This window comes from Pieris brassicae, chromosome 5, assembly GCF_905147105.1.
Source record: "Pieris brassicae chromosome 5, ilPieBrab1.1, whole genome shotgun sequence".
In the NCBI taxonomy this organism is placed as follows: domain Eukaryota; kingdom Metazoa; phylum Arthropoda; class Insecta; order Lepidoptera; family Pieridae; genus Pieris; species Pieris brassicae.
Window position 1 is genome coordinate 5,100,886 of NC_059669.1, and position 15,010 is coordinate 5,115,895.

At 31.6% G+C, this 15,010-nt stretch overlaps 1 protein-coding gene across 2 annotated transcripts; it reads left to right on the plus strand.

Annotated features, from left to right (window-relative positions):
• The first annotated feature begins 1,315 nt into the window (after window positions 1-1,315).
• Window positions 1,316-5,562, plus strand: LOC123709795 (ATPase family AAA domain-containing protein 5). Of its 2 annotated transcripts, XM_045661345.1 has the most exons (3): window positions 1,316-2,395; window positions 2,474-4,764; window positions 5,116-5,562. In XM_045661345.1, exons 1-3 carry the CDS (start codon window positions 1,700-1,702, stop codon window positions 5,366-5,368), a joined length of 3,240 nt encoding a protein of 1,079 aa, XP_045517301.1. In that variant the 5' UTR covers window positions 1,316-1,699; the 3' UTR covers window positions 5,369-5,562. The 2 variants fall into 2 exon arrangements, with proteins under 2 accessions (XP_045517301.1, XP_045517300.1); XM_045661344.1 differs by having other exon boundaries at window positions 1,316-4,764.
• Window positions 5,563-15,010: the final 9,448 nt, after the last annotated feature.

Genomic DNA, 15,010 nt, shown 5'->3' on the forward strand with positions numbered 1-15,010 from the left:
AAAAGACTAAACTTACTATAGTTATAAAAGAGTTCATTAAGTATGAATGTAATTCAATTTTTTTTCCAAATTGTATTATTTAAATTACTTATTACTTCTGTGTCTGTAAATTTGTTTCTGAACTCACGAAATCATCAAACATATTTTGCGAAGTGTCAATAAACTCTTCATTTAAATACATTTTATCTTTTTTATTTATTTGGTTTTGTAAAGTAGTGTCCAAAGAAAAGTTGAAAATTTCTTGTATGAAACTAATACAGATATTGTCTCAGTCCTTTTCGCAACCAACATACTATTAGCAGTGTTAACAATACAATTTTCCGCAATATGTAAAATACTTGTGTTTTTATTAATATTTCTTTTATTTGTCCTTCACAAATTATCGAAACCGTTATTGGCCCCTTAGGAAGACAGAGCCATGTATTCGGCATATATAATTGTTTCCATAACATGTTTGCCGTTGCGTTACATATTTTTGAAATACATTATTTTTTCCTAACAATGGAGTTCTGAAAATATGCTCAATCATGCAGTTCTCAGTAGATTGCATGTTTCATTCAAATAAAATATAATTAAAAATTACTCTTCAGCTAATAATATTTGGAACACACGTGAGCCGTGTCAGCAGTTGGTCAATGTTCAAATGAAATCTGAACATTCTCATTCAAAATAAAACTTCTGAACTTATTAAGATTAAATTCGGAAGAAAATAGTTTGAGTTACTGTTTCCTGGTCTTGATATAACGTTATATAATTAACCATTATTTATTACTCCACTCCTCTTATTTTTACATTATTCATATAAACCTTTATCCCTCATTATTAAATCTGTTTTCAGTTACATAATAAAAGTCACTTAAATTTATTAAAAGTTAAGACTTTTTGTTAAAACTTTTAGTTGTCTTATTATCTTATTCTTTTTCTGAAAAGAAAATATTTATTTTGTTAGTATTCTATCTCCTTCTTCATTCTAGACTACCGAAATGCGTGTGCGTGTAATTTGGTTTTTCGTACCACTGTCATGGCTTCGCTTATAGTATCCCCTTTTGGCCTAGGCTCCCGACTGTCGACACGAACTGTCATTTTCATACAGATTTAGCTTACGAGTTTCTACATACACTACTGTTAAGACATTTTGTCTAAACCCCCAGTATATAAATTACTTAAAAAAGTGCTAACTTCTACATTATTATCTGTTTGTGAAATTCTTCTAGTTTGTGGTCGCCCTCCATTATGACTTATGACGTAGCTTTATTTACATATGTGTAATGTGAACTGTGATGTTACATTTTTATAATCTATATTAGTGCTTCTTGCCATTGAGCGACAAATGCCAATATATTAACTTTATTTTATCCAAGTTTTTGAAGAAATTAATGTGACTAAATTTCTTAGTCATGTTATATTAATAAAAATCTTTTATCAATAAACGTAGTTAAAGCTTTCCTCTGAAAATGAAATATGAAAGCAATGTGTGTGCACTATGACAGTAAGCTTAATTTTCTATAGACAAATAAAGGAATATTATCAATAACCGACTTTATACAACTGTTATGCATACAAAAATGACAGAAAAATATAGAAATCTTATTTTCAGTTAAAGTAACTATTGAACTCAAAGTTGTCAATAAGCCACGATTTGTGTTAGTGATAGTATTCTGATATCTACTTAAGATATTCATATAAATCAAAGGCCAATATGGGTAAAAGAAGAAAATGTAACATCTTAATTGAATCTAACAAAGAGAGTGAAGATAGTAAGGCTATGGCTTTAGAGCTAAACAATAGCCAAGAAAAGTCTCCTACTAATGCATTTCAATTGTTGATGGAGTCCAGACTTAAAAGCATTGGAAGCAACTCTCCTGGGAAACATAGACCTGTTGTTCAACCAGAATGCCAGGAACTTTTAGAAAAAAGAGAACTGAAAGCGAAAAGAGTATTGTCATTACAAAAAATGGCTGAAGCGAAAGGATCTCTAAAAAATAAAGAACTTGAAGATTTTAGAGATAGATCCATAAAGAAACAACTTTCAAAACAGGCAGAAAAATTTAAAGATATGCTTCGTCAGGAAAACTCTGAGAGCAAAAATAAAACTAATGAAAATAAAGAACATTCATTGAGTGATTTTGAAATCATAGATGTTAATGATACTCACTTACTAGATGTTAAAAAGACTCTACAATTATGTAATATGTTTGAAAAATCAGATGCAGAGGGCTTTAGTAAGAAATTCACAAATAAGAAAGATTCTATTGAGGATATAGAATTTTTAAGTAAATTATCTCCTTCTATTCGCAAGAAAGAAAATATGATGAGTTACTTTCCAATAGTAGAAGAAAAAGTTGCTGATACAGATAACCCTGCTGATGAAGTGGAAATAACTGATACTATTAAGGTAAAATTTAAATCAAAAATAATGAAGAAAATATCACATAAAAGAAACAAAGATCAAAACGTTTTTAATAATCCTCAGAATGAAACAGGAATCAGCAGATGTGAAGAAATACAGGATTTAACTAAAGGTAGGAAGCTCAAAATATCTGAATGCTCTACTTCAAATTTAATTCCAATAGATGACACTGAATTCATAAATGTTGATATGAGACCTAAACGAAAAACTAAAAGGCCAGTAAAATATTTAGAAGATGCTGAAGTAAGCAGTTCTGACGAGGAGCTATACATATTTACACCAAAAAAGAAAAGAAGTTCAGGTAGATTTGCGGGAAGTAAGTCTACCTTAAATTTAATAGGTATGAGAGAATTGTGTAAAAATAAAAATCCATCTATTAACGAAAACAATGAAAAGTCACAGTCACAAATAAAGTCTATGAAGTGCACACACAATAAAACAATGTACCCATTAAAATTAGCTCCTATTTTTACATCAAAACAATCAAATATCAGTATAGCAGAAAAAGAAGCTAGACAGAAGTTCTTGCATAGTGGCATTCCTCAAAAGTTGAAAAAAGATATTTCACAACCTAAAAATAATACTGCTAAATTAGAGTTTCATCCAGTAGTCCATATTCAACAAAATATTGCGATGACATTAGATAAAATTAAAATAAATTTTTCTTCCCTGTGTGATTCACCTTATGATTCAAATTTAGAAACCAATGACAATCTTTTCAAGTCTTTAACAAGCTTGGATGAAGATGTGAAGCAAGTAATTCCACTGAATCAACAAAACCAGGAAAATCTTTTACATATGATAAAACATTCACATCACAAGTTTCCAGTGTACAGAACCTATCATTTATTGAAGGGAAAAAGTAATGGTGAAAACAAAGACATCAATTACCCAGATTTAGACAACAGTATTGAAATAATCCATGATCTTCCAAATGATTTTGATTCTATAGACAAATTATGTTGGGTTGAAAAATATAAACCTACATCTACAAAACAAATTATTGGGAACTTTAAAGCAATTGATGAGTTAAAGAAATGGTTGCAATCATGGAATGAAAGTTTAGTTAAGACTAAAAAAGATGGAGGTAGTGGTAGTTCTGATTTTGATGATTTTCAAGATTCAGATGCTGAGAGTAGAGAGACATTGAGAACTTCTAATAATGTGCTGGTTATCTGTGGAGACGTCGGTTCAGGGAAAACATCTAGTGTTTATGCAGTTGCAGCAGAACTGGCTATAAAAGTTATTGAAGTAAATTCTAGTAGTAAAAGGACAGGAAAAATAATGTTACAAGATCTCCAAGAAGCAACAAGATCCCATAAAGTAGATAGGGGAAAAAGTAATTCAGATAATAGTCAAAAACTTCAGGAAACAGCTAAACCTAAATTGCCCAAGAAACGAGGACGACCCAAGAAAGCAAAAGATTTGTCCAAAGATGTAAAAAAAATCGAAAATATGAAATGCATCGTAGAATGTTCTTCTAGTCAAGATAGTGTAAGAACTGACAGTTCTTTAATATTAATTGATGATGCTGATATTGTGTTTGAACAAGATGATGGATTCTGTTCTGCTATCTCACAATTAATTCATAGTTCAAAAAGACCAGTTATATTGATAACAAGTTCTCTATCTTGTCAACATTTGCAAAAATTCATACAGCTTGGGAAAATCATTAAAATGCATAAGTTTTTACCAAGAATGTCGGGGACTTGGTTAGATATTATGTGTGTAGCTGACACAGGAATTTGCTTTCCTGGTCTTGGTGATGGGTTATTAGATTATTACAAAGGTGACATACGAAAAACAATTCATAGCCTGCAATTTTACATGGTGTCCTACAAGCACTCAACATATGAAAATTCACAGGATATAGGAAATGATAAATTAAATATAGAAGACGAGAATTCATGTTTATCTTGGACAGATGAATATACTGCAGACAAAACCACCGTACCAAATACATCAAAACATTTAGTACAGCAACATATTAAAGTTATCAGTCATGGTGCCCCATTAGACCTATTAAGTTTATGGTGGAGTATTTCCAATGTATATGAAAGTCAAATAGAAAATGATAACCAGGATTCAAATCAGCTATTATTTATATCAAATGGGCTTTGTAGTATATCTGAAGCTGATTGTATCACCAAAAGAGCAAACATATGTAACAAAATGTGGTATCCAAAAGAAAGTGCCAGTCTCAATGAAAGTCAAACTTATGAATATTATAATAGGAATAATGAAGTTAGCAAAGATATAGCCAGAGAGCTTGGTTTTTTAGGTTCAAAATGTACATCAAATTGCAAGAGTGAAGTATTTGTTGATATCTCGGCACCAGGATATTATGCAGAAAGGTGAGTTTTAATCTCATCATCAACAATATTTTTGTTTCCAGTTTATTAAGTCAAGTTGGGCTTTTTGTTTTAGACATTTAATAAATTATGTAATTGTTTAGTTACTCTATTTCTTTTATGTTTATGTAATATGTGTGACTATCACTGTTTTAAAAATATGTTTTTCAACAAAAAACCTTAACAAGTGCTGATCAGAATTATTTTTTCTCTTTATCTAAATGAAAAGTTTAAATGTATTTCTTTATTGACTTTCATAAGTGTATGTTATGTTATCTAAATGGATAAATGAATTTGAATTTAAATATCAAAAAAGTTTGTAAAAGTTAATCTAATTTATATTTTAAATTTCAGAGAGCAAGAGAAAATTGCATCTCGTCATCATACTTTGTCAAGTTATTTAAATCTTGGAGTAGTACTGGACAGAAGAGCATTAGCCCTCGACTACTGGCCGTCTTGCAGAACTATATGTAGGTTGGAGAAAAACACCTTAAATACAAAAAGAAATAACCGCTTCTGTCATTATCTTAAATCTTTAAATGTCCTATGTAAAAATGATTACTTTGATGCACTCAGCAAAAGTTTAAACAGTAACACTTTAATATAATAGATAAAACAAAATTCACCTAGTTTTAACATAATCATATTTATTTTAAGACAATAACTTTTTACTTTAATCAGTACTTTGCACTTAGGCTATCTGTATAGTATAAGGATAGGTTCTATATAATATAAAATAAACTTAATACATTTTTAATATAACTATGTTTTTACATTTCTGTCTCCATAACATTCATTAACATTCACCTAGTATTGTAATTATATGACTTATTAAAGTTTAAATAAATCAATTCATTTTTAATTTAATACATAATTGATATTTCAATCATTTTTGCTAATTCAAGTCACTATAGATAGGAATTAATGAAAGCCATGGCTAGTCAGTTAAGTGTTAAATAATATTTAATAAATAAATTATTAAGTGACACTTCTACACAGTGTTACCAAGTCGCATTTTGAAAATTACGTAGGTTAGATTAGAAAATTTTGTATATTTAGTCAAAATTGTATAGGAAAAGTTCGTAGATCTACGTACTTTTTTTGTGAGTGAAAAGAAGAGGGTAGGGTAGGTAAAACTGAATAAAATGTTTTTTTTTAATTTTCATTATTATTTTCTGGTAAATTAAATTCAAATCCGACCAAATATAATAATAACAAATAGTTATTACATAACTATATTTTTAATAAACAACTAAACCGCCTTCAAATTGTCAAAACTAGATCAAATTTAAATCATAAAAATTGGTTCACCCAACATCGAAAGTTATGGGGTAACAAAACCAAATATAGATTACAGTGAAATTGAGAACCTCCTAATTTTTTGAAGTCGGTTTACAAAATAGGTTTTTTTACCTCCCTACTGCATTTTTATGGATTTGTGCTAATAGTGATTTAAATGTAATTCTGAACGCGGCCCTGATATCAACGAACAATATTTCATTTTTATTTATTTACTGTACGTACCTTGTTCTGTTCGGTTCTCCATCTAGTTTTCGAAAGTAATAGATATTATGCAAATTCAGCCTAATGAATTTGAATATTGTGCAAAATTTTACAATTTGATTAAAATACATAGATTCTGTGACTGCAGTTAGGTTTTGCTGGAAAGGTTTGCCTAAAATACGTAGATCTACGTAAAAAGACGTAGAGTTGGCAACGCTGCTATACACTACAAAAACTAAAGGGCTCATATTGGCTTCAAGTGTTCGATGATTGTTTATATTTGTTTAAGCTTCTAATTTTGAACTAAAATGTATATATGCAACTTAAATAATGTTTTAATTACATAACTCATTTACAATGTGAAATATTAAGCGAAATCCCAAATTAGAGTAGAGAGAGAAGATAATATGGGAATATTCTACATCGCGCCGCATTTTGACTAATTCTAAAAATATTTTTGACTTGGATTAATTATTTCCATATGTATGAATCAAACCAGTAGAAAAAGAATTGTATATAACAAAACAGATTTGATTATATTGCGGCCTCTATTCTTGGCACCTGAATCATGATACTTTTGAGATTGGAATTGTAATTAAAAATTAGCTCCTAAACAAATATATTATTATTAAAAAAACATCAAGACATATTTTAATTGCAATTATTATTATTAAGTAGTATTACAATCGATAGATTCAGGGTCAATTAAGGTTATGGCAACAATTTACATATGTAGTCTTATATTTTCAAAATTATAATTTTATCAAACAGCAACATTTAACCAAAAAATACTGATCGACTATCTGCTATCTTTTTTCTAAAGTATGTTTTGTCTAGTTGAAATCTGGGTCAAAGCTTATTTGTAAACGGAAGATAGTGTGATAGTATATGTATGATAAAATAACAGTCCTGCTGCCTTCAATGATTACAAAATTCAAAGTAAAGTTCAAAATTCATTTCTGAAGGTCGTGGTAGTGGCCCGCCTCACCTTTACTCTCCGCTGTCTTCGGCAAGCCTCTGCGTCTGGGTGATGGTCATACGTAAGGGTCTTGAACGAAGTAAAGTATACTAAATATAGTGTTGTAGTACTGTATTAAAAATGCTAAACTACACGTGCCTACGAAAATCCATACCCACTGCTTGAAATTTGACAAGATTTTAAATACAAAATACAATCTAAACAAAATAAAAACTTAATACTTTTTTGTAACTCTAACGAACTTTAAAAAATTCAAGACTAAAGTTTCTCGATCACACATTATTGAAATCCAACGTGTAGCAAGATGACTGAATAAAACCTATACGGACGTATATCTATAATATTTTGAGGTTATTGAGTTAAAATTAAATACTAACACACTACAAATTTTGTAGCCCTTTCAAGTTAATACTTTTTCTAACAAGTATTTTTGAGATTAAATATCCAGGAAGTGTACAGAGATATACTTACTTTTTTGTTATTATTTTAATATATAGGTAAATGACCGCTTATCGATTTATAGACTTTATTTACAATATACTTAAAATAGTTTAATTAATTTACTTCAATTATTTTATTTAAAATAGGTTTTAGACGTTTTAATGCATCTTTTTACCTACGTATTCGCTACTTGAGGAAAATTTTACAGATATTGTACAAGAGTAATATATATTTAGATACATTTTCTTTAATTTAATTTTGCAAATCATTACATTATTTTTATACGTAATTCTAAGTTTTGAGAGCACTAAATAAGACGTTGTTCGTGACAGTACGCAGAAAAAATCATAGAAAAACGTATAACGTGGTATAATAAATGCGCATTTATATACAATAAAGAAGTATCTGTATGAGTCATAATATTAGGTCCTTACATATGAAATTGGCGTTTTGTATGGGTGGAACAAAAAGTTGAATATTTTTAAATATAATATATTTAATTAATCAAGTATGAACCATTGTTTTTTATGCACTTTTGCCATCTCATAGGTAGTTCATTGATCCCTTTACTAAAAAAACCAGTCGGACGGGAATCAATAAAATCTGTGAAGGCGATTTGGACTGCCCCATCAGAGTTAATTTTTTTCCCTTGCAAGATTGTCCAAATTTCGAAAAAAATGGTAATCTGTTGGAGCAAGGTCCGGGGAGTACGGAGGATGTCTTAGACATTCCAATTGAAGCTCCTCTAATTTGGTAGCCGTCTGTTGTGCCGTGTGTGGTCTAGCGTAGTCGTGAAGTAGCAGTGGCGTGGAGCGATTGACCAGCCTAGGTTGTTGAGCCGCTAGCTTTTCCATCATGGTTTGCAATTGCTGACAATAGACATCAGCCGTAATAGTCTGGCCAGATTTGAGAAAACTGCAATGAACAATACCGGCACTAGTCCACCAAACGCTTACAAGTAACTTTTTTGAGGTTAATTTTCGCATGGGGCAGGATTTGGCTGGCTGGCCAGGATCCAACCATTGCGCTGAGCGCTTCCGATTATCGTAAAGAATCCATTTTTCATCACAGGTCATAATGATTCGGTTTAAAATACCTTCATTATTGTGCCGGTTCAGTAATGTAACGCAGCAGTCGACGCGCGTTTGCCGGTTTGCTTCAGTCAATTCGTGAGGTACCCACCTTTTAAGCTTTTTAATCTTCCCAATTTGCTTCAAGTGAATTAAAACAGTTTTATCACTAACACCACAGCCTGCAGCTAACTCGGACGTGCTTTGCGATGGATCCGCTTCCACAATAGCCTTCAATACTTCATTATCAACTTGGGTCTTAGGCGGTCCACGGGGCTTGTTCTGCAGGTCGAAATTTTCAGAACGAAAACGTTGGAACCAAAAACGAACTGTGTTTTCTTTTGCAACATGACCGCCATACACATCATTCACCCTTCGAGTCGTTTCCGCAGCACTAGTGCCACGGAGGGACTCGTACTCGTAAATAATGCGATACTTTAAGTTTTCCATTTTGTAAAATGAGTGACGCAAACAGAAAAAACAAATGAATGATGGTCATCGTAGCACAAATACATGAGTAAATAGCTGTACAAATTTGAATTTGGAATTCCTTACCAAATAGGAGAACATCGTGATTAAAGTGGCCAGTACGAAATACGCTAATTTCATATGTAAGGACCTAATATTAAGGGTATATATATATATGACCGATTTTTACATATGGGAGTCGCATTTAGTGCTAATTTTCGTTCTATTGAGTTGAATTTTAATATAGTGCTATTTCCGTAGCTTCTTCGTATCTAGTTAAATTAAGGATATAAATAGTGATTGTTTACATCAAGTCACTCATCGATAAGCGGACTCATGTATTATAGGACGCATTAATCATTTTCCAGAAATATAGTACACCCTTTTACGAATGAACATGTCTGGAGAACGAAACATAATATCAGTGATTTCTGTACAGTTCAAAATTAGTTAGTGTTCTTAAAATATAGCAAAAATGTATAAAGACAATATGGCAAAAGAAGTTCACATTATTTGACGACCATGCGTTTTTAAGAGAGTATCTTATTAGGGAGATACAATAAAATACTATTTAAATATTTTTCGATTTGATATTAGAAGTCTAACGCTGAAAGACTGCTGTTTTTTTAGGTTTTTAAATCATTTTATTTAGCGACCAAATTGAAATATTTTCTGCAATAAAAATTTCTTTAAATGAACTTGATAGCTAGCTTACTGGATTAGCCTCTGCCTAAAACTCCGAACTAATTATTCCACCAACTACATCAGGATTACGGAAAACTGATAGCTACATTAATAATTCGTGGGAATGAAATAGTATAATATGTTAACTAATGTTTGTTTACGATTACGAGTCATATTGAATGCGCTGCAGTTTATATTGAGGTTGCCATTCTGGTGATTACTGGTAAAGATCTAGAACAATACTGACGCTATCGGTCGTAAAATATAATAGACATCTTTAATTTAACACTTATAAGGGGTTTATTACTCGTCTTAACAATGAATTACATTCATTGCTATGTAAATTTATCTTCGCATTAACATTTTTTTAGAATTATTTAGAACGGTATATTGAAGCTGGTGTATTATAAATATACAGTACAATATGTGTTCAAAAATGACACATACCACACTAATGCGTAACAGGTTACATTGGCCTGAGTAGAGAACGATCCTCCAGCCTTTCCTATTTTATGTAAAAGTGTTTATAAGGAATGAAATAGGCATTCTAAAATGATTTCACAAATACGATGACTAATGCTGTAGATGTGGCTTGATCGTGCGCCTCTCATAGCTGAGGATGCAGATTCGACTTCTGGCTTGCACTAACTCTCCCACACGGTGAAGGTGAAGGTGCTTTAGACACTAAAATTCGTTGGTGTGTGAAATAAATCAATGAAAAATGTATCGAGAAACATCAACAGAAGTCTGAAATCTAAGAACGTGGGTTGTATTGCAGCTGGTTTTTATATTTATATAGCTAATATGAAAACTAGGTTGTAGTTGGACATATTACCTTATATGGAAATTTATTCGATTTCTATGCAATATCATATAGGAAACAGAATTATATATAAAATCCTCGAATGGACTTTTATAAACCGCATTATTAGATAGTAGTCTTAATTTTTTTATAGTTTCCTGTTATTTCGTCAAATTTCTTCTATATCAGACTACGTAGAGTCGTATTCATATAGTCCTACTTATAAGTATTAGCCATTATTGATTCTAAGGCCAGAGCTAAGCGGTCGGTAACACTTCGGCGCCGAGAAGAGGTTATCAGCTGTCGCGTGCGGTACGCCGCATAAATATACCGTATCGAAGACGTTCACAATAGTCTTTTTAGGACAATAACTTGTTACGCACGTCCAAAATGGTGAAAAATTCTCTACGCGGTGACACTTGCGGTTATTGCAATGCCTGTGTTCGGTTGAGGTTGTGCGCTGCCCGTGGCCGCAGCCCGGAGCCCTTGGAGTGCGCATACAAACACATTTTGGAGTCCTACGGAGGGCTCAGCAGCGGTGAAAAAGTAGTTGAATCTCCCAAACCAGCGTGTGCGTCATGTAGATGGACGTCCAACGCGCAGTTCCCTGAAACGCCACCCTCTTCAAGTGATCTCAGTTTGGAGTGGAGTCCACAGTCCAATCGATCTCGAACCAGACGCCGTAAGAGATAGACGAACATTGAGATATAATTGGAATTATTGTTTCCTATTAAAACGCCTATTACCAGCTGTTGTAAACAGCGAGCGGTGTTATGCTAGTCATCGTGTGTGTCCGCTGATGTATGATGTTCAATGTCCTATGTATTAATAAATTATTTGTATATACTGTTGTTTTATTACTCGAACCCAATTTACAATTAGTAAATTACATGTTCATCTACACCAAACCTAATAAGTGATAATTTTAAACTGGCGTGATATTATTAAATATTGTGTCAGAAACAAAAAAAAATACTGTATCTTATATGTAATAAGTATATTTATTTTAGTAATAATTTAAAGACCAAATACAAATACTTCGACTTGCGTTGGGTGTGTAATAGATCCCAATACTTTCTGTATTTTTAGAAAAATGCTTATTTAGCACACAGCCTTTCATTTTGAATATCGAAACAAATTTAACAATACAGTTTATTTTTCATATACAGTTAGATACGTATTAACGCAAAAATGTATGGAATTGTTAATTTTAAATTAATAAATATCGCATTAATCACTTTTAAATACCCAAATAACAACGTCAATTTTGATTTTTGTATCTGTGAACAAATACATTTTTAGGTGCGGCTTATGAACAGTATTGCGCACTTTCCCTAAATCACTACATTGGTACATGATATCTGCGTGATTTTTTAATTGTCGACCGACTATCAAATCACGATATGGAGGTGACTTCGACACTTACAAGGATTTAAACTTAGAGAATTGTTAAATAGCATTCGATTAATTTATTTATTTTTGTATAAGTACTAACCTGGAAGCATTTTGTGGTGGGGATGAGTCTTTTTAGATACAAAAAATATAAATTCGAGTTCTGATTCCAACTCTTGCCAATTTTTCGGCGGAACATGAATTTTAGTAAACGCTGTTCATAGTTGTTCGGAGTTTTCTTTTCTTTTTTAATCGTACTAGGGTGCGAGATTCAAATTCTGAAATCCTTAAGTTACGAGGAGGTAAAGCTTAAATGCAATATTGATGATACGGATTTGGATCAATATTCCATAGAATGATTACAATATTTTCATTCTTAATACAATACAAGTTAAGTTAAACATTCTAAAAATAAGAAAATTGTGTTTTACTCAAAATTTAAGAGTAAAACTACTGGTTTTCCCCAATATTTGTTTTTATAAGATAGTGTTCGTACATCGAGTTCATTAAGCGACAAATTGCTTTAGCATGATAAAACAAAAAAAAATATTATTTTTAGGAAACGATGTACCTATGATATTTTTAGCTCAACAACAAGATATTGATATCGTGACATGGAGTGAATTACTGTTTCATAGTAAACATAATTAAATATTGACAAGCAATAATAAAATTGAATTACGTATTTACGCACGCTATTTTACAATTACAGTAAAGGTCAGAAACGTAATAAATTTCACACAGCTTATCAGAGTGCGCGGTTTTACCTGCATATAATTAGGATACGCAGTTATTACTAAAGAGTCTGCGGGTAGAGTTTGATTCTCAGCGAAACATAAATCGTTACGCATTGTAATGTTGCTACTTCATAAACAAAAAGATTAAAAATTAAAGATTTATAGAAGTCTGACCATATACAATTAAGTATTTATTTGACATCAGGCAGAAAAAAAAATATAAGTACCGTAAAAGAATGGTCGTTTTTCTCGGCACGCCGCACTCAACATCACAGACCTCTTTGCGCCCGTCAAAATTTCAGCCATTTTGAAGCCAACAGGCATAGCTACATACAACGGCAAGCGGTCGTTGAACCCTTGGAGGATGGGTCGGGCGTTGGTAAGGCTTCCCGTGTGCACGTCAGCCTCGTCTCACCTCCCTCGGACAAGCACAAAAAATCTGGCGAGCCCACCGAGCAGGTGGAAAATAATAAATGGCTAAAATATAAGAGTATATCCTCCAACTTTGTTTTGTTCCCTTTGCAGTAGAGATTCTTGAGTCATTAAAGATTTAACTTGGCGTCTAGTAGATAGTACGTATCGACGTCCCCAGAGCTGGTACCTAACTCGTTCAACGAATGAGTATCTCAATAAAGCGAAGAGATGCTGTCAGCATTAAAGGTACGCGGCGTCAAGGATCAAACCTTTTAAATTTGTTTTAATTTCCTATTTCATAATTGTAATTATTATAACTATGTAAATTAATCATTGTTAATCTACATAGTTATAATGGAAATAAAATAATTTCAAGAAGAAAACGTTGCTATATCCCAAGATTATAATTTTACAAAGCTCTCTCTGCCAAAAATGAAAAGCCGGCTAAAATTTTCAACATCACTTTATTTCAATATAAGCACAAGTGAGAGATATGCTATTACAAATAGTAAATTAACCGTTATCAAAATAATAAAGATATTTCTGAGACCTTTAGTCTGTGGGAAATTGTTTGTGCTTTTGAAACTCATGCCATTTACTATGATAGGTAAGAGACAGATATTTAATTAAATATGACATGCTGTCAAGAACAACTTGGCGTTGTAATCGAGGCAAAAAACGATTTTTTTGATTGGCTCGTACACTTTATGTTTGTACCTTTATTTATTTTATTTGTTTCATGGCTGAAAATAATACTAATAACATGAGGTATTATGTCACAGTTAAAAGGTTGAGTTTGATCTGGGGCTTGAGACAATATCATTTGGCGACAGGCGTGACTCACTGAACGTCAAATGAAATTTGTATCGAAATCATGTGACACAGCGTGAGCTTTTTTGGTAGTGGGTCACGCCTACGACAGGACGACGCTTCCAAGATCACATTGAAAATGTACATTTGTCAAAACTAATTTCCCCTTTACCACACGCCAATTTATACTTAGCAGACTGTAATCATATTTAGTCTTATTATACAACGCGGATAAAAAATTGTTACCATCCCCCGGCGACTATGTTAACATTTACTGTAATAAAGTCCACGTATATATAATGAGGCCGTTATGTGTAAAAGTGTTTCTTAGGTAGAAAGACAGTTTTTTTCCTTAATGGTGAACTTAAATTACACTAGAGTTATAACCACTACTTAGCTACTTTTATTGTTCGCAGTAAAATTCTATTTAACAATATCCTAATTATGTTGGAAAACATTTTTCAGTTGGGGGTGTTATTTACAGAAAGTTACTAATTGAAAACTATAAATCAAAATGATATACAATATTGGTACAATTACGTATTCAATAATAATTTTACAAATCTTAAATATAACCTTACGTATATAATAATATAAATACGATCAAATATTAATTACATCAAGTAAAAAATCTCTTTTTACATTATATGTAAAATCATAAAAAATATAATTAAACCTATTTTAATACAAATAGCTTTTTATTAGGAGTTGGTATTTAGCAAACAGAAAATACTTACTTAAATAATAATACAATTTATAAAGAAACAACACAAACGAATACGTAATTAAATAAAGTATTCAGTATTGCCTAATAAACCTTTCATAATGTTTTAAAAATCTATTCTATATCCAAATCTATTGGTGGTCAAGATGTTACGGGCAAGGGGACGTTGAACAGAATGATTGTCAAGCGTTTTTTAAGGGAAATTCTATTTTGGTCTAGTTGTTA

Excerpts from the sequence above, each read along its gene's own strand:
- LOC123709795 (XM_045661344.1), top strand. The coding sequence starts at position 1,700 with ATGGGTAAAAGAAGAAAATGTAACATCTTAATTGAATCTAACAAAGAG. Across the intron at positions 4,765-5,115 it reads CCAGGATATTATGCAGAAAG|AGAGCAAGAGAAAATTGCAT; the intron begins GTGAGTTTTAAT and ends TTTAAATTTCAG.